Below are 19,521 nucleotides of genomic sequence, written 5' to 3'. Positions count from 1 at the left end.
TTAACCCTCACACACAGTCAGCAGTCTGATAGCAGTGTGCTGTATTAACTCTCACACACAGACAGCAGTGTGATAGAAATGTGCTGCATTAACCCTCACACACAGACAGCAGTCTGATAGCAGTGTGCTGCATTAACCCTCACACACAGTCAGCAGTTTGATAGCAGTGTGCTGCATTAACCCTCACACACAGACAGCAGTCTGATAGCAGTGTGCTGTATTAACTCTCACACAGAGACAGCAGTCTGATAGCAGTGTGCTGTATTAACCCTCACACTCAGTCAGCAGTCTGATAGCAGTGTGCTGTATTAACCCTCACGCACAGTCAACATTCTGATCGCAGTGTGCTGTATGAACCCTCACACACAGTCAGCAGCCTGATAGCAGTGTGCTGTATTAACTCTCATACACAGACAGCAGTCTGATAGCAGTGTGCTCTATTAACCCTCACATACAGACAGCAGTCTGATAGCAGTGTGCTGTACTAGCCCTCACACAAAGTCAGCAGTCAGAGAGCAGTGTGCAGTATTAAACCTCACACACAGTCAGCAGTCTGATAGCAGTGTGCTGTATTAACACTCACACACAGTCAGCAGTCTGATAGCAGTGTGCTGTATTAACTCTCACACACAGTCAGCCATCTGAGAGCAATGTGATGTATTAACCCTCACACACAGACAGCAGTCTGACAGCAGTGTGCTGTATTAATGCTCACACACAGACAGTAGTCTGATAGCAGTGTGCTGTATTAAACCTGACACACAGACAGCAGTCTGATAGCAGTGTGCTGTATTAACTCTCACACACAGTCAGCAGTCTGATATCAGTGTGCTAGATTAACCCTCACACACAGTCAGCAATCTGAGAGCAATGTGATGCATTAACCCTCACACACAGACAGCAGTCTGATAGCAGTGTGCTGTATTAACGCTCACACACAGACAGCAGTCTGAGAGCAGTGTGCTGTATTAACGCTCACACACAGTCAACAGTTTGATAGCAGTGTGCTGTATTAACTCTCACACACAGTCAGCAATCTGATAGCAGTGTGCTGTATTAACCCTCACACACAGTCAGCAGTGTGATAGCAGTGTGCTGTATTAACCCTCACACACAGACTGCACTATGATAGCAATGTGCTGTATTAACCCTCACGCACAGTCAACATTCTAATCGCAGTGTGCTGTATAAACGCTCACACACAGTCAGCAGTCTGATAGCAGTGTGCTGTATTAACTCTCACACACAGAAAGCAGTCTGATAGCAGTGTGCTGTATTAACCCTCACATACAGACAGCAATCTGATAGCAGTGTGCTGTATTAACCCTCACTCACAGAAACCAGTCTGATAGCAGTGTGCTGTATTCACACTCACACACAGTCAGCAGTCTGATAGCAGTGTGCTGTATTAAACCTCACACTCAGTCAGCAGTCTGATAGCAGTGTGCTGTATTAACCCTCACACACAGACACCAGTCTGACAGCATTGTGCTGTATAAACTCTCACACACAGTCAGCAGTCTGATAGCAGTGTGCTGTATTAACGCTCACACACAGACAGCAGTCTGATAGCAGTGTGGTGTATTAACCCTCACACTCAGTCAGCAGTCTGATAGCAGTGTGCTGTATTAACCCTCACACACAGACAGCAGTCTGATAGCAGTGTGCTGTGTTAACCCTCATACACAGACAGCAGTCTGATAGAACTGTGCTGTATTAACCCTCACACACAGTCAGCAGTCTGATAGCAGTGTGGTGTATTAACCCTCACACACAGACAGCAGTCTGATAGCAGTGTGGTGTATTAACCCTCACACTCAGTCAGCAGTCTGATAGCAGTGTGCTGTATTAACCCTCACACACAGACAGCAGTCTGATAGCAGTGTGCTGTGTTAACCCTCATACACAGACAGCAGTCTGATAGCACTGTGCTGTATTAACCCTCACACACAGACAGCAGTCTGATAGCACTATGCTGTATTAACCCTCACACACAGTCAGCAGTCTGATCGCAGTGTGCTGTAATAACCCTCATACACAGACAGCAGTCTGATAGCAGTGTGCTGTATTAACCCTCACACACAAACAACAGTCTGATAGCAGCATGCTATATTAATCCTCACACACAGACAGCAGTCTGATAGCAGTGTGCTGTATTAACCCTCACACACACACTGCAGTCTGACAGCAATGTGCTGTATTAACCCTCACACACAGTCACCAGTCTGATAGCAGTGTGCTGTATTAACCCTCACACTCAGTCAGCCGTCTGATAGCAGTGTGCTGTATTAACCCTCACACTCAGTCAGCAGCCTGATAGCAGTGTGCTGTATTAACACTCACACACAGACAGCAGACTGATAGCAATGTGATGTATTAACCCTCACGCACATACAGCAGTCTGATAGCAATGTGATGTATTAACCTTCACACACAGACAGCAGTCTGATAGCAGTGTGCTGTATTAACCCTCACACACAGACAGCAGTCTGAACGCTGTGTGCAGTAATACCCCTTACACAAAGTCAACTTTCTGAGAGCATTGTCCTTTATTAACCCTCTCGCAAAGTCAATTGTCTGATAGCAGTCTGCTGTAATAACCCTCAAACACAGAGACAGCAGTCTGATCGCAGTGAGTTGTATTAACACTCACACACAGTCAGTAGTCTGATAGCAGTGTGCTGTATTAACCCTCACACACAAACAGCAGTCTGATAGCAGTGTGCTGTATTAACCGTCACACACAGACAGCAGTCTGATAGAAGTGTGCTGCTTTAACCCTCACACACAGTCTGCAGTCTGATAGCAGTGTGCTGTAATAACCCTCAAACACAGAGACAGCAGTCTGATAGCAGTGTGCTGTATTAACCCTCACACACAGACAGCAGTCTGATAGCAGTGTGCTGTATTAACCCTCACACACAGACAGCTGTCTGATAGTATTGAGCTGCATTAACTCTCACACACAGACAGCAGTGTGATAGCAGTGTACTATATTAAACCTCGCACACAGACAGCAGCCTGATAGCAGTGTGCTGTATTCACACTCACACACAGTCAGCAGTCTCATAGCAGCATGTTCTATTAATCCTCACACACAGACAGCAGTCTGATAGCAGTGTGCGGTATTAACCCTCATACACAGACAGCAGTCTGATAGCAGTGTGCTGGATTAACCCTCACACACAGTCAGCAGTCTGATAGCAGTGTGCTGTATTAATCCTCAGTCACACTCAGCAGTCTGATAGCAGTGTGTTGTATTAACCCTCAGACACACACAACAGTCTGATATCAGTGTGCTGTATTAACCCTCACACACAGACAGCAGTGTGATAGCAGTGTGCTGTATTAACCCTCACACACAGTCAGCAGTCTGATAGCAGTGTGCTGTATTAACCCTCACACACAGACAGCAGTCTGATAGCAGTGTGGTGTATTAACCCTCACACTCAGTCAGCAGTCTGATAGCAGTGTGCTGTATTAACCCTCACACACAGACAGCAGTCTGATAGCAGTGCGCTGTATTAACTCTCACACACTGGTCAGCAGTCTGATAGCAGTGTGCTGTATTAACTATCACACACAGTCAACAGTCTGATCGCAGTGTGGTGTACTAGCCCTCACACACAGATAGCAGTCTGATAGCAGTGTGCTGTATTAACCCTCACACACAGACAGCAGTCTGATAGCAGTGTGCTGTATTAACCCTCACACACAGACAGCAGTCTGATAGCACTGTGCTGTATTAACCCTCACACACAGTCAGCAGTCTGATAGCAGTGTGCTGTATTAACCCTCACACACAGACAGCAGTCTGATAGCAGTGTGCTGTATTAACCCTCACACACAGACAGCAGTCTGATAGCAGTGTGGTGTATTAACCCTCACACTCAGTCAGCAGTCTGATAGCAGTGTGCTGTATTAACCCTCACACACAGACAGCAGTCTGATAGCAGTGCGCTGTATTAACTCTCACACACTGGTCAGCAGTCTGATAGCAGTGTGCTGTATTAACTATCACACACAGTCAACAGTCTGATCGCAGTGTGGTGTACTAGCCCTCACACACAGATAGCAGTCTGATAGCAGTGTGCTGTATTAACCCTCACACACAGACAGCAGTCTGATAGCAGTGTGCTGTATTAACCCTCACACACAGACAGCAGTCTGATAGCACTGTGCTGTATTAACCCTCACACACAGTCAGCAGTCTGATAGCAGTGTGCTGTATTAACCCTCACACACAGACAGCAGTCTGATAGCAGTGTGCTGTATTAACCCTCACACACAGACAGCAGTCTGATAGCACTGTGCTGTATTAACCCTCACACACAGTCAGCAGTCTGATCGCAGTGTGCTGTATTAACCCTCACACACAAACAACAGTCTGATAGCAGCATGCTATATTAATCCTCACACACAGACAGCAGTGTGATAGCAGTGTGCTGTATTAACCCTCACACACAGTCAGCAGTCTGATAGCAGTGTGCTGTATTAACCCTCACACACAGACAGCAGTCTGATAGCAGTGTGGTGTATTAACCCTCACACTCAGTCAGCAGTCTGATAGCAGTGTGCTGTATTAACCCTCACACACAGACAGCAGTCTGATAGCAGTGCGCTGTATTAACTCTCACACACTGGTCAGCAGTCTGATAGCAGTGTGTTGTATTAACTATCACACACAGTCAACAGTCTGATCGCAGTGTGGTGTACTAGCCCTCACACACAGATAGCAGTCTGATAGCAGTGTGCTGTATTAACCCTCACACACAGACAGCAGTCTGATAGCAGTGTGCTGTATTAACCCTCACACACAGACAGCAGTCTGATAGCACTGTGCTGTATTAACCCTCACACACAGTCAGCAGTCTGATAGCAGTGTGCTGTATTAACCCTCACACACAGACAGCAGTCTGATAGCAGTGTGCTGTATTAACCCTCACACACAGACAGCAGTCTGATAGCACTGTGCTGTATTAACCCTCACACACAGTCAGCAGTCTGATCGCAGTGTGCTGTATTAACCCTCACACACAAACAACAGTCTGATAGCAGCATGCTATATTAATCCTCACACACAGACAGCAGCCTGATAGCAGTGTGCTGTATTTAACCTCAGGGAGGGCAGTGTGATAGAAGTGTGCTCTGATAATCCTCACACACAGTCAGCAATCTGATAGCATTGTGATGTATTAATCCTCACACACAGATAGCAGTCTGATAGCAGTGTGCTGTAATAACCTTCACTCACAGAAAGCAGTCTGATAGCAGTGTGCTGTATTAATCCTCACACACAGACAGCAGTCTGATAGCAGTGTGCTGCATTAACCCCCACACACAGTCAGCAGTCTGATAGCAGTGTGCTGTATTAACCCTCACACACAGTCAGCAGTCTGATAGCAGTGTGCTGCATTAACCCTCACATACACATAGCAGTCTGATAGCAGTGTGATGTATTGACCCTCACACATGGACATTCGGCTGGTAGCAGTGTGCTGATTGCCCTCACAGTCAGCAGTCTGATTGCAGTGTGCTGTATTAACCCTCACAGTCAGCAGTCTGATTGCAGTGTGCTGTATTAACCCTCACAGACAGCAGTCTGATAGCAGTGTGCTGTATTTACCCTCACAGTCAGAAGTCTGAAAACAGTGCGCTGTATTAACCCTCACTCTCAGTCAACAGTCTGACAGCAGTGTGCTGTATTAACCCTCGCACAGTCTGATAGCAGTGTGCTGTATTAACTCTCACACACAGGCAGTAGTCTGATTGCAGTGTGCTGTATTAACCCTCACACACAGACAGCAGTCTGATAGCAGTGTGCTGTATTAACCCTCACACACAGACAGCAGTCTTATAGCAGTGTGCTGTATTAACCCTCACAGACAGACAGCTCTGATCACAGTGTGCTGTATTAACCCTCACAAACAGACAGCAGTCTGATAGCAGTGTGCTGTATTAACCCTCACACACAGACAGCAGTCTGATAGCAGTGTGCTGTATTAACCCTCACACACAGACAGCCCTCTGATAGCAGTGTGCTGTATTAACGCTCACACACAGTCAGCAGTTTGATAGCAGTGTGCTGCATTAACCCTCACACACAGTCAGCAGTCTGATCGCACTGTGCTGTATTAACGCTCACACACAGACAGCAGTCTGATCGCAGTGTGCTGTATTAACCCTCACACATAGACAGCAGTCTGAGAGCAGTGTGCTGTATTAACCCTCACACTCAGTCAACAGTCTGGTAGCAGTGTGCTGTATTAACCCTCACACACAGTCAGCAGTCTGATCGCAGTGTGCTGTATTAACCCTCACACACAAACAACAGTCTGATAGCAGCATGCTATATTAATCCTCACACACAGACAGCAGCCTGATAGCAGTGTGCTGTATTTAACCTCAGGGAGGGCAGTGTGATAGAAGTGTGCTCTGATAATCCTCACACACAGTCAGCAATCTGATAGCATTGTGATGTATTAATCCTCACACACAGATAGCAGTCTGATAGCAGTGTGCTGTAATAACCTTCACTCACAGAAAGCAGTCTGATAGCAGTGTGCTGTATTAATCCTCACACACAGACAGCAGTCTGATAGCAGTGTGCTGCATTAACCCCCACACACAGTCAGCAGTCTGATAGCAGTGTGCTGTATTAACCCTCACACACAGTCAGCAGTCTGATAGCAGTGTGCTGCATTAACCCTCACATACACATAGCAGTCTGATAGCAGTGTGATGTATTGACCCTCACACATGGACATTCGGCTGGTAGCAGTGTGCTGATTGCCCTCACAGTCAGCAGTCTGATTGCAGTGTGCTGTATTAACCCTCACAGTCAGCAGTCTGATTGCAGTGTGCTGTATTAACCCTCACAGACAGCAGTCTGATAGCAGTGTGCTGTATTTACCCTCACAGTCAGAAGTCTGAAAACAGTGCGCTGTATTAACCCTCACTCTCAGTCAACAGTCTGACAGCAGTGTGCTGTATTAACCCTCGCACAGTCTGATAGCAGTGTGCTGTATTAACTCTCACACACAGGCAGTAGTCTGATTGCAGTGTGCTGTATTAACCCTCACACACAGACAGCAGTCTGATAGCAGTGTGCTGTATTAACCCTCACACACAGACAGCAGTCTTATAGCAGTGTGCTGTATTAACCCTCACAGACAGACAGCTCTGATCACAGTGTGCTGTATTAACCCTCACAAACAGACAGCAGTCTGATAGCAGTGTGCTGTATTAACCCTCACACACAGACAGCAGTCTGATAGCAGTGTGCTGTATTAACCCTCACACACAGACAGCCCTCTGATAGCAGTGTGCTGTATTTACCCTCACAGTCAGAAGTCTGAAAACAGTGCGCTGTATTAACCCTCACTCTCAGTCAACAGTCTGACAGCAGTGTGCTGTATTAACCCTCGCACAGTCTGATCGCAGTGTGCTGTATTAACCCTCACACACAGGCAGTAGTCTGATTGCAGTGTGCTGTATTAACCCTCACACACAGTCAGCAGTCTGACAGCAGTGTGCTGTATTAACCCTCACACACAGACAGCAGTCTGATAGCAGTGTGCTGTATTAACCCTCACACACAGACAGCAGTCTTATAGCAGTGTGCTGTATTAACCCTCACAGACAGACAGCTCTGATCACAGTGTGCTGTATTAACCCTCACAGACAGCAGTCTGATAGCAGTGTGCTGTATTAACCCTCACACACAGACAGCAGTCTGATAGCAGTGTGCTGTATTAACCCTCACACACAGACAGCAGTCTGATAGCAGTGTGCTGTATTAACCCTCACATACAGACAGCAGTCTGATAGCAGTGTGCTGTATTAACCCTCACACACAGACAGCAGTCTGATAGCAGTGTGCTGTATTAACCCTCATACACAGACAGCAGTCTGATAGCAGTGTGCTGCATTAACCCTCACACACAGACAGCAGTCTGATAGCAGTGTGCTGTATTAACCCTCATACACAGACAGCAGTCTGATAGCAGTGTGCTGTATTAATGCTCACACACAGGCAGCAGTCTTATAGCAGTGTGCTGCATTAACCCTCACACACAGACAGCAGTCTGATAGCAGTGTGCTGTATTAACCCTCATACACAGACAGCAGTCTGATAGCAGTGTGCTGTATTAATGCTCACACACAGGCAGCAGTCTTATAGCAGTGTGCTGTATTAACCCTCACACACAGACAGCAGTCTGATAGCAGTGTCCCACATGAACCCTCACCCAGAGCAGTCTGGTAACAGTCCACTGTAGAAACCCACACCCACTGACAGCGTTCTGATTGCAAGGCCCTGTCGTATCACTCACATGCAGTCAACAGTCTGATGGCAGGACACTCTGTTAACCATCACCCATGGTCAGCAGTCTGATAGCATTAACAGTTAAGATTGGAGTGGTGCTGGATAAGTACAGCTTGTAGGCACCACCAGAGGAGCAAGAAAATTCATGGTTTGGGCAAAAGCCCTTCATCAAGAATTCTGACTCCTGACAAAGGGAATTTGCCCAAAACATTTATGTTCCTGTTCTTTGGATGCTACCTGACCTGCTGAGCTTTTCCAGTAGCATTCTAATCTCCAGCATTCGCAGTCCTCACTTTCACTGATTCCATTAACACTCTTACAGTCAGCAGTCTGATAGCACAGTGCTGTATTAACCCTCACATACAGACAGCAGTTGGTCCGGTTGTCCCAGAGGTGTTCTCTGAAACGTTCCGCAAGTAGGCGGCCTGTCTCCCCAATATAGAGGAGGCCACATCGGGTGCAACGGATGCAATAAATGATGTGTGTGGAGGTGCAGGTGAATTTGTGGCGGATATGGAAGTATCCCTTGGGGCCTTGGAGGGAAGTAAGGGGGCGGTGTGGGCACAAGTTTTGCATTTCTTGCAATTGCAGGGAAAGGTGCCGGGAGTGGAGGTTGGGGGGGGGGGGGGGGGGGGGGGTGTGTGGACGCCCCTTCCACTGTCCCCAACCAGTACCCTTCCACTGACACCCTCCTTCGACTGACTGAACTGATCCTCACCCTGAACAACTTCTCTTTCCAATCCTCCCCCTTCCTTCAAACCAAAGGAGTAGCCATGGGCACCCGCAATAATCAGTCCTCAGCAGAGGCCTCACCTTCATTCCCCTACGCTCCCGGATTAATGAGTTCAACACGCGGCGAGACATCGAACAATTTTTCTGCCACCTTCGCGCCTACTTCTTCAACCAGGATTCTCGCCCACCCTCTGACGACCCCTTCTCCCGCCTCCAACACACCCCATCCACCTGGACACCCTGTGCTGGCCTCTTAGCCGCCCTCGATCTCTTCATAACCAACTGCCGCCACGATATTAACTGCCTCAACCTCTCACCCTCGGAACGTGCACTCCCTCCATTCCAACCCCAAGCTCACTATCAAACCAGCAGACAAGGGAGGCGCAGTAGTAGTTTGGCGCACCAACCTTTACACCGCTGAGGCTAAACGCCAGCTCGTGGACACCTCCTCCTACTGCCCCCTTGACCATGACCCCACCTCCCACCACCAAACCATCATCTCCCAGACCATCCATAACCTCATCACCTCAGGGGATCTCCCATCCACCGCCTCCAACCTCATAGTCCCACAACCCCGCACCGCCCGTTTCTACCTCCTGCCCAAAATCCACAAACCTGACTGCCCCGGCCGACCCATTGTCTCAGCCTACTCCTGCCCCACTGAACTCATCTCTGCATACCTCGACACAGTCCTGTTCCCCTTAGTCCAAGAACTCCCCACCCACGTTCGGGACACCACCCACGCCCTCCACCTCCTCCATGATTTTCGCTTCCCCGGTCCCCAACGCCTTATCTTCACCATGGACATCCAGTCCCTGTACACCTCCATCCCCCATCATGAAGGACTCAAAGCCCTCCGCTTCTTCCTTTCCCGCCGTACCAACCAGTACCCTTCCACTGACACCCTCCTTCGACTGACTGAACTGGTCCTCACTCTGAACAACTTCTTCCAATCCTCTCACTTCCTCCAAACCAAAGGAGTAGCCATGGGGACCCACATGGGCCCCAGCTATGCCTGCCTCTTCGTAGGATATGTGGAACAGTCCATCTTCCGCAGCTACACTGGCACCACCCCCCACCTTTTCCTCCGCTACATCGATGACTGTATTGGCGCTGCCTCGTGCTCCCACGAGGAGGTTGAACAGTTCATCCACTTTACCAACACCTTCCACCCCGACCTCAAATTCACCTGGACCGTCTCAGACTCCTCCCTCCCCTTCCTAGACCTTTCCATTTCTATCTCGGGCGACCGAATCAACACTGACATTTACTATAAACCGACCGACTCCCACAGCTACCTAGACTACACCTTCTCCCACTCTGCCCCTTGTAAAAACGCCATCCCATATTCCCAATTCCTTAGTCTCCGCCGCATCTGCTCCCAGGAGGACCAGTTCCAATACCTTACAACCCAGATGGCCTCCTTCTTCAAAGACCGCAATTTCCCCCCAGACGTGGTCGACGATGCCCTCCACCGCATCTCCTCCACTTCCCGCTCCTCCGCCCTTGAGCCCCGCCCCTCCAACCGCCACCAGGACAAAACCCCACTGGTCCTCACCTACCACCCCACCGACCTCCATATACAGCGTATCATCCGCCGTCATTTCTGCCACCACCAGGGATATATTCCCCTTCCCTCCCCTATCAGCGTTCCGAAAAGACCACTCCCTCCGTGACTTGCTCGTCAGGTCCACACCCCCCCACCAACCCAACCTCCACTCCCACCATCTTTCCCTGCAATCGCAAGGAAGGCAAAACTTGCGCCCACACCTCCCCCCTTACTTCCCTCCAAGGCCCCAAGGGATACTTCCACATCCGCCACAAATTCACCTACACCTCCACACACACATCATTTATTGCATCTGCTACACCCAATGTGGCCTCCTCTATATTGGGGAGACAGGCCGCCTACTTGCGGAACGTTTCAGAGAATACCTCTGGGACACCCAGATCAACCAACCCAACCAACCAAACCACCCCGTGGCTCAACCCTTCAACTGCCCCTCCCATTCCACCAAGGACATGCAGATCCTTGGACTCTCCCATCGCTCCCAACACGACGGTTGAAGGAAGAGCGCCTCATCTTCCGCCTAGGAACCCTCCAACCACAAGGGATGAACTCCGATTTCTCCAGTTTCTTCATTTCCCTCCCCCACCTTGTCTCAGTCAAATCCCTCGAACTCAGCACCACCTTCCTAACCTGCAATCTTCTTCCTGACCTCTCCACCCCCACCCCCTCTCCGGCCTATCACCCTCACCTTAACCTCCTTCCACTTATCACAATCCCAACGCCCCTCCCCTAAGTCCCTCCTCCCTACCTTTTATCTTAGCCTGCTGGACACACTTTCCTCATTCCTGAAGAAGGGCTCATGCCCGAAACGTCGATTCTCCTGCTCCTTGGATGCTGCCTGACCTGCTGCACTTTTCCAGCAACACATTTTCAGCTCTTAACCCTCAAAGTGCCAGCATTCTGACAGCAGCATTTTGTATTAACCCTCACACACAGTCAACAGTCTGATAGCAGTGTGTTGTATTAACTCTCACACACAGACAGCACTCTGATAGCAATCTGCCATGATCACCCCCTCAGTGAGCAGTTCATTTGAAGTGAATTGTGCCCAGCAGATCAGCCTGTTCCAGGGTTCTGTACTGCCAGGGGTATTATTAGCATTTTTCGGTTTGCATGTTTGTGTTCTTATCCTCCCAGGACACCCGAAACACTTCAGCTGGACAAATAAATGCAGCATTCGGCCATTTCCGAAAGAAAAACTTTATTTACAAGCTGATGATTAATCCTTGTTTTTCAAAGAAATGAGAATTTCACAATGTAGTAAAATGAAATTTTACAGCAAATTGGACCACACTGTAAAAGCAGACTCTTAGAATAGTATATTGACTATATGTATTTCACTGCAAGATGCTCTAACATAAACAAAGTCACGAAATTGACAAAAAGGAGAGGGACCCACACTGGACTGTTACATTAAGGACTGTATTTTCAGTCAGCCCACTGAAAAGTGGCTTGTAAGATTTCACTGCAGGGTCAAGGTTCAGACACAGGCTGTGGGACGGTGGCATGCTGGCAATGGAAGGTGAACAGCAGGAAGCTCAGGGCAGGACATCGCCCAAGGACAGGCAGAGTACTCAGGAGGCCGTTCTGGTCGGCTGCAGCCATGCAACTCTCAAGAAGTTCCCTCATCGAGAAGGGGTAGCTTCAAACACGACTCAGGCACGTCAACGAATGGAGGTCCGTGACCGGGGGGGCGGGTGAGGGTAACGGAAGGTCCAACCACGAAGCTCCCCCAGCTCTGGATAAGCAACTCAATCTTCACCCTCGAGGCACCAACACGGGATCCAACTCTGAACAGCGTAATCTGGAAACTGACCGACGTCATGAGACTGAGTTTAAGGAGTAACTTGTAGGAGGCTACAGCTTTGCCTGCCGCTGCTGGAAGATGATGAGCATTTTCAGTGTTTCAGCAGCAAAGCAATTCCAGCCTTTGCTTCCTTTAGCTGTCACCTTCCAATAATCTCAAAAAAAAAATTCAATGGACTTATTAAAAAACCTTTTATCCCCCCCGTGGGTCTCAGGTGCAGTAGGGTTAGGTTTGCAGCAAAGCTCAAAGCAATGTATGGAGGAAGGTTGCTAATAATCTTACAAGACACTGTCAGCAACTTTCTCCCCCCTCTGCACATCAACCGATTCTCAAATCATTGAAAGCTCTGGCAGTCGACTAACTGGTATTCTAGGGCATTTCACCATGAGGAACTCAAAGGACAGTAAAATTGCACTAAGTATGGGAGTGCCAGCATGCCAAAACCAATTCAGCTTTCTCCCGTTGCCAGCTCACAGTGTAAGACATCCAAAGTAGAGACCATGGCATCTTGCACTGTGAGCTATCCAGGGGTAGCAGAAGTTGGTGAGCCAATGGCTACATCAGTCCCCAGCAGCTTCGAGCAGTTCGTGCCTCAGTGAGAGGCACATAGTTAGCAACCTGATGCCATCATTCAAACTGCAAGGTGTCTGATCTGGGCAGGACCAAAAAAAAAACCAAAAAAGGTGCAAGGTGAGGAATTAAATTCCAAAACACTCCTTCCGTTCACCCCCCACCTCCCCCCCCCACCCCCCAATAAAAAAAAACCCCACCCAGGATAAACAACAAATCACAACAGTCCAATGTGTGTCACCTACACCGTACACAATAACAGGCATTAAAGCATTCCATTCTGTTGGCTAGCAGACCATCAAAATCGACATTTCTACCCTAACTCCCTACCAGCCCAAGCTTTCCTTGACTCACTTCTTTCTGAAAATCAGTGTCGCACACACCGCCCTGATCAAAGCAGTGGGAAGAAACCTGCCCCAGGAATCTCCCCGTTCCTGGGGCAGGCAAGGGCAAGGCAGTGTCATCTTCCATCGCTCTGGGTCAGTCCCCTGCCCAATGCATTTTTGAAATGGAGGCGGCAAAGTCAGCATGGGGCAGGGGCGCAGACAGCAGCCAAAAGCCACAGAGCGCGCGCGCAAGCGGCACTTGGTCACAAGTGACGGCCAGCTAACATATGCAAAGGGTTGGGGGGGGGGGGGGGGGGGGGGGGGGTGTGTGCAATCACTGAAGTGACAGCATAGTATGGATGGCTGGCGTAGGACACACATTTTAGATAATAAACAGTGTAATGCTCATTTAGTCAGATAAACTAGATGTGAAAGAAAAAAAAAATACTGCTTTGGAGAATGCCATGCCATTTCCTGTTGTGTTAGGCAAGATCCCAGGCTATGAGTCCTGAACAATGTGAAGTCCCTCCTCCAGACTATTTCCTCGACGCTTAAGGACTGCATTTTCAGTCAGTCCCCTGAAAAGTGGCTTGTGAGATTTCACTGCAGGGTCAAGGTTCAGACACCTCTGGGTCCTCCTCTGGTGCCAAGAGGTAATCAATTACAAGGGCTGGATGCTGCATTTGAGAGAAGGTGCTTTGAGGGATGACTGCGCGGCATCGGTTCGGTTGGAATTGTGACGAACTGCAATCTGTGAAGGTTTTCAGGAACAAGTACAGAACCCGTCAAGAACCACCCTGTGGCAAGCCTCAGAAGGCACGAGTCACAGACAGTTCCTCTTGCCCGGCAGGCGGCTATTCCGCGAGAAGGGGCAGCGCGTGGTTGGACTGACAGATAATGGATAGTGTGAACTGCAGGACATTGGATTTTCTTTTTTAAAATTAAAAGTCGCTCAGCCTTCACGACGGCGAGTGCGGAAGGGTAATGGGCTTCCAATCGGGGGACTCGATGTACTGAGGGGTGGGAGGGCAAATTTCAACAAGGACATTTCCCCCCAATTGCCATGAAATAGGATAACCATTAGCCAACAGGAGGGAAGGCACACAATATCCATAAATCAATACAACTCAACAGTTTGAAATTCTCGCCTCTCTCCACATCGGCTCAAACCTTCCCAAATTTATAGTTCACAAATGGCAAGAACCTGTTGTCAACCAATGAGGGAGCTGAGACACAGAGAGACACGGAGGGAGGATGAGCTTTTCACTTTTTTGGTATACATTGTTTAAAATAAATAGTTAAAGCATCGGCGATCATGGAGGGCATTGTGGAACAGAAGCTGGGCTGTGCCAACAAACACCGAACTGCACTGTAAATCCTCAAGGCACATCATCTGGGCTGAAAGCACAAATCTAGCGTCCGATTGGTGAGCTAACGGGCTGGCTCCTCACGGCTCTTGTGCTCCTCTTTCCTCGAATTAGTCGCTCAATGCGTGGGTTAAAACCAAATCCTGCCGGTCGCATGGAGGACTGAGTGAGCAGCAGCTGGTAGGTTCCACATCTGCTTGCGAGAGGTGGCTCACGTCTGCATCCAAGCAGGTCAGAGACAATGCTCGTGCCAACAACCCTTGTGCCCACACAGGCAATTCAACACCTGCCCGCAATACAAAAACAGCTCCTTCATTCTTGGTTTTCCCCTGAATAACCCACTGGAGATATGGTACAACACCCAAACAAGAAAAACATTCAATTTTGCTCTAACACCAGAATATGAAAGCTATGAGGTGCTGGGGTAGTTCAGTGGGATTTTCAGAAGGGCAATTGGATTTAGAAAGAGTTTAATAACAAGAGTGCACCACTTGGTGGATAAGGGTCAAAGTTCTGTTGGTAAACCTTCAACCAAACGAAGTGATGAGAGATTCTGAGGATAGACGCAAGGAGAGACTATACCACTGACCTTTCAGTGGCATCTGGGAAGTGTGGAGAGACTCCATGTGCTGCAGCCTGCAATACCACATCTCCTTATCAGGCTCAAAAAGGCCGTTACAGATGATATAGGATCAGAAAACACAATAGCTCTGAATAACAGATTGTCGTTCAATCCCTCACTCTCACAGACGTACACAAATCCACTTTCACAGCACCATAAAAATTTCCACAACTCCACAGACAAGCATTAGAAATGAGAGCTGCACGATCCAACCCAAACAACCTCCCAGCCCAACACACATACTCAAGAGCTACTGTGACATGCCCGAGAGACTTTCCCTGGTGTTGCTGGCGAATAAAACATCAGCTACACTCTTGGTTAGGCTGAAGATCTATCAACCTGGGCTTGCTCCACACGCCTGGGTGAAGCTCAGTGTCACTGGAATCTGAGTTTTCATTCTAAGGCCTTTCACACTGTACGTAGGCCTAGTGCTCAACCCAGGAACTAAAGGACCTGGAACAAAGGCCTCCAATCCCTGGACAATGAGTATGAGCAATCTGGCCAATCACCGGGGCTACTGAAGCTGTCGAGCCTGGTTGTCACTTCACTCGATGCTCACACCACATCGCGATCAAACACGGAAATCCTAGCCATGTATTGCCCCCTCAACCACCTTTTTCTAGCCTGCCAACTAACCCTCCCCAACCAATCCCCTTTCCAGAGCCAAACAACTCCCCACCATCCCCAAACCCAACAACCCTTCCCCAGCCGAACAACTAACCCCACCCAACCCACCTTTCCCCAGCCTAACAGCTCCCCACCATCCCCAAACCCAACAACCCTTCCCCAGCCGAACTAACCCCACCCAACCCACCTTTCCCCAGCCTAACAGCTCCCCACCATCCCCAAACCCAACAACCCTTCCCCAGCCGAACTAACCCCACCCAACCCACCCACCCACCTTTCCCCAGCCTAATAGCTCCCCACCATCCCCAAATCCAACAACCCTTACCCAGCCAAACAGCTATCCCTCCGCCCACCTGAAAATATTTCTGCCCCTGTATAATTTGCCCCCAACTCCGAGACTATCTGCAAGAAGCTGGCAACTCTTTCTCTCCTTTTCAGAACAGGAAGCGCCCAGGCTCTGCTCTCGGAAGAGCAGGAATTCAGCACGAGACAGGCGATCAAGGGGCTCTACAGAGTGTTGTGGTACCTGAGCCAAGTTGAGAAACTGGATGTACAGACCCACACAAACAGATGGATACTAAACCTCTCAACTATCGATCTGGCCTAAAAACCTGTTTCACCAACTGGGGAGCAACTTGTACATGAAAGTGCATGAAGGAGAGACAGCATTACGTGATGGTACACAGCTAGGTTATCACCTCAGAGTGGCTTTACATGAATGAAACGGGACTGGGGAGGGCTGCTTGAAATGCAAGGGAGGTGGTCCAAGTGGTTGGGGCCTAATGGCAGAGATGCAAAACACAGACCTGCAGCCACTAGAGTGTCTATATCTTTTAAAAAAAAAGCATGCACCCAGATTTCACCATTTTGACATTCCCTTTTACTGGTGGGGTGACTTCTTCAGCCTGGGTCACAAAGCCAGCCCCTTCCCCCTTGACAGTGGAAGGATCGTGGCTGAATGCTAAAACGCTGGAGACATGAACCAGCTCCAGGCAGGAACTAGAATGGGGATGGCTACTTGTCAAGACAAGACTGCATTTAAAAGCTTTCACTATGTGAATAAAGGAAGATTTTTAAAAAAAAGACGTCCAAAATGGGCAAGGGAAACGGAGGTGAAAGCTGTGATAATCTGATCAATGGGGGCGATGAGTTCTCGTTTGTTTACCATTCTCGGTTGGGGGGGGGGGTCCCTGGATTCTGGGATAAGAGTCCAGTTTGCCAGAGTGGAACAACTGAAGATAAGCAGCCAGGATTTAAAGCTCAGAAAAGTTAAGCAAATACAACATTTGCTTAGTAGGGAACCAAGTGGATGGTTTACTGCTTTGAGTCGCTAGATGTCACCAAGACGACTGCCGAACAAATTTAGGGGAGTCCAGTCAGTCTAAGGTGGTGGTGAAGTGCCACCCGCTTCCCACACTAATGTGCAAACTCACCGGAGATTCCATAGCACCCCAAGTGATGTGGTTTAACAACGCCTACCTCTTTAAAAAAAATGACAAAAGCAGCCTTGGGAGTGGGGTGAAAGGTCACTGCTCCACTGTAGTGTGATGGCAAGTCGAGAACAGGCAACAGGTTCACCCGATCACCTCCACTCACCACATACTACTGGAGTCGACAAGCCCAGAGTCCTGTACAATCCCCAACCCTTAGAAAGCCCGATCATCACCCAGGAGGTAAGGAAGATTTCTACCTCCAAATTTCTCGTGAAGCTCAACAAAACTATCCCCATTTCTATCCCCCCCTGCCTCCCCCCCCCCAAAAAAAATCTGTTGGAAAAACACTGTCACAGACAATACACGTAAGTCAAAGCTACAAGGACTTGGGAAAATACTTACACAATCTGACTTAGAAACACTAACTGCAGTGCATTAGTTTTTAAAAAATCATGAGTCTTATTGACAAGAAAAATTCACATTATACTTAACATATATCATTTATACCAACATTTAGCTCTTCTTAATAAAAAAAAATCATCCAGAGACCCGGCTCTGACGGCTTTAAAAGCCTCGGGTCTGAAGGGGTAGTGTAACTCATGCTTTCTTCATAACTGCTTCACAAACGCTATTTCAGGAATTTTTCCTTCAGCCTGCAAAGACAGAGTTAAAACCACAAAAAAAAGAAATGAATCACCAACAACTCTGTTCACCGTACCACAGCTCAAAAAGGCATTAAAATCATGCAGCGACTTAAGACGCTCATCAATTTTTTCCTATGCCACCTCTTTGGTTCTGGGAAGGTTAGCCGATCTCTACCCAGTTGGTAAACATAGATTGCAGCGTATGAGTCAACCATAAAAATGATGGGACCCCAAAAAGATGTGTTGTTGCATATACCAGAAGTACATATCAATAACTTCCACCCAACCCTGTTTGGCTATGACAGGTTTTACACTCCCATTAAGAGCCCAGCCTCAGTTTCCCAATTCTCAAATGGATGCTTTCCTGGCCAGCGCTTTCAAACTGCATGCAAGGGACTAAACCAGGCAGTATGGGCTGCGTTGCAAAAATCCAAGACACGGTCATGTGGAACAAATGACAAAGATGGGAGACCATCCAATATTTGCACTTGGCACAGCATACCACTGCGCTCCCCCCCCACCACCCCCACCCCCATTTTGGAGGGGATTTTCAAGGCCTTCTTCAACATCCACAGTAACTCATGGATTACACTGTATTATCGTACACAGCTCCACACCATTTACAAGCTGCCTCCTTCCCTATCGATGGAGTCGCTTGGTGGAGAATGTGGGAAATCACTGGAGACCTGTCAGAAAGAGTACTATCCTTTCCACAGGCTGTATTCCAATCTCTGAGAAGTGTTGTGGAGTCTTAAAGTATCATTAAGCAGGTCAGCTAGAAAGGCCTTTAGGCCCAAAATACCACCTCAACGAAGATGGATGTCCAACATAGAAAATACATTGGAAGGACTTATTTCACTTGAAGGAAAATATTCATCCTTATTAAGTAGGTAAGCAGAGAGCAATTTATCAGGCACAGGTTCAGGGGAAGCTGCATTAAACCCTGCGTTTTACCTTCAAAATGGCTCAGCTGGATTATCCCACTGGACACAAGGATCTTTTCAGGACTTTTTGGCCTTCTATTCCACGCACTAAAATACTTTAATAAACTTACCTTAAGCTGTGTGAAGATTTGGGCAGCTTGATTGAAGTCCCACTCGTTGTCTTGCAGACACCTGCAGGAAGACAAGAGGAAAACAAGATTGTGGAGTCCAGTTACGGAAAAGGCAGGGGAAGCAGGAGTGGAGAAAACTCTGAAGGCACAGGTACTGGCAAGACGTAGGGGGGGGGGGGGGAAACAGTCAGTTGTTGCAGGAAAAGGAAGAGGCCATGAAGGGAGATCACAGCTATTTTGTGATTACTCCACTTACCTTGACTCTTCATACTCTTGGCTGACAAAAACATATCAACCTCAGAGCGAACATCATCAGCTGAGTACTTTCTACCTTTGTGGATCCATGCTCCACTCCACTTTTTCCACCACCCTCTGCCTGACTCTGATTGAAGGTTACATCACACCCCTTCCCTACAACTGAAATTTCCTTTCTAAAGCCCAGA

The 19,521-nt window shown here is 48.4% G+C and overlaps 1 protein-coding gene across 2 annotated transcripts in view; it reads right to left on the bottom strand.

The window, feature by feature from the left end:
- Positions 1-16,232: 16,232 nt before the first annotated feature.
- Positions 16,233-19,521, bottom strand: part of nxf1b (nuclear RNA export factor 1b) — a 75,346-nt gene continuing 72,057 nt past the window's right edge. For both annotated transcript variants that reach the window (XM_072550925.1, XM_072550926.1), the window contains 2 exons: positions 19,079-19,139; positions 16,233-18,033 (listed from right to left, as the gene is read on the bottom strand). In XM_072550925.1, coding sequence (XP_072407026.1) covers positions 17,989-18,033; positions 19,079-19,139 — 106 coding nt within the window. In that variant the 3' untranslated portion in view covers positions 16,233-17,988. The remainder of the gene's footprint in view (positions 18,034-19,078; positions 19,140-19,521) is intronic.

The sequence above is a fragment of the Chiloscyllium punctatum genome, chromosome 31 (assembly GCF_047496795.1).
Source record: "Chiloscyllium punctatum isolate Juve2018m chromosome 31, sChiPun1.3, whole genome shotgun sequence".
NCBI classification, from domain to species: domain Eukaryota; kingdom Metazoa; phylum Chordata; class Chondrichthyes; order Orectolobiformes; family Hemiscylliidae; genus Chiloscyllium; species Chiloscyllium punctatum.
The sequence above is the reverse complement of the archived record's forward strand: the minus strand, read 5'-3'. Positions and strand labels throughout refer to the sequence as shown.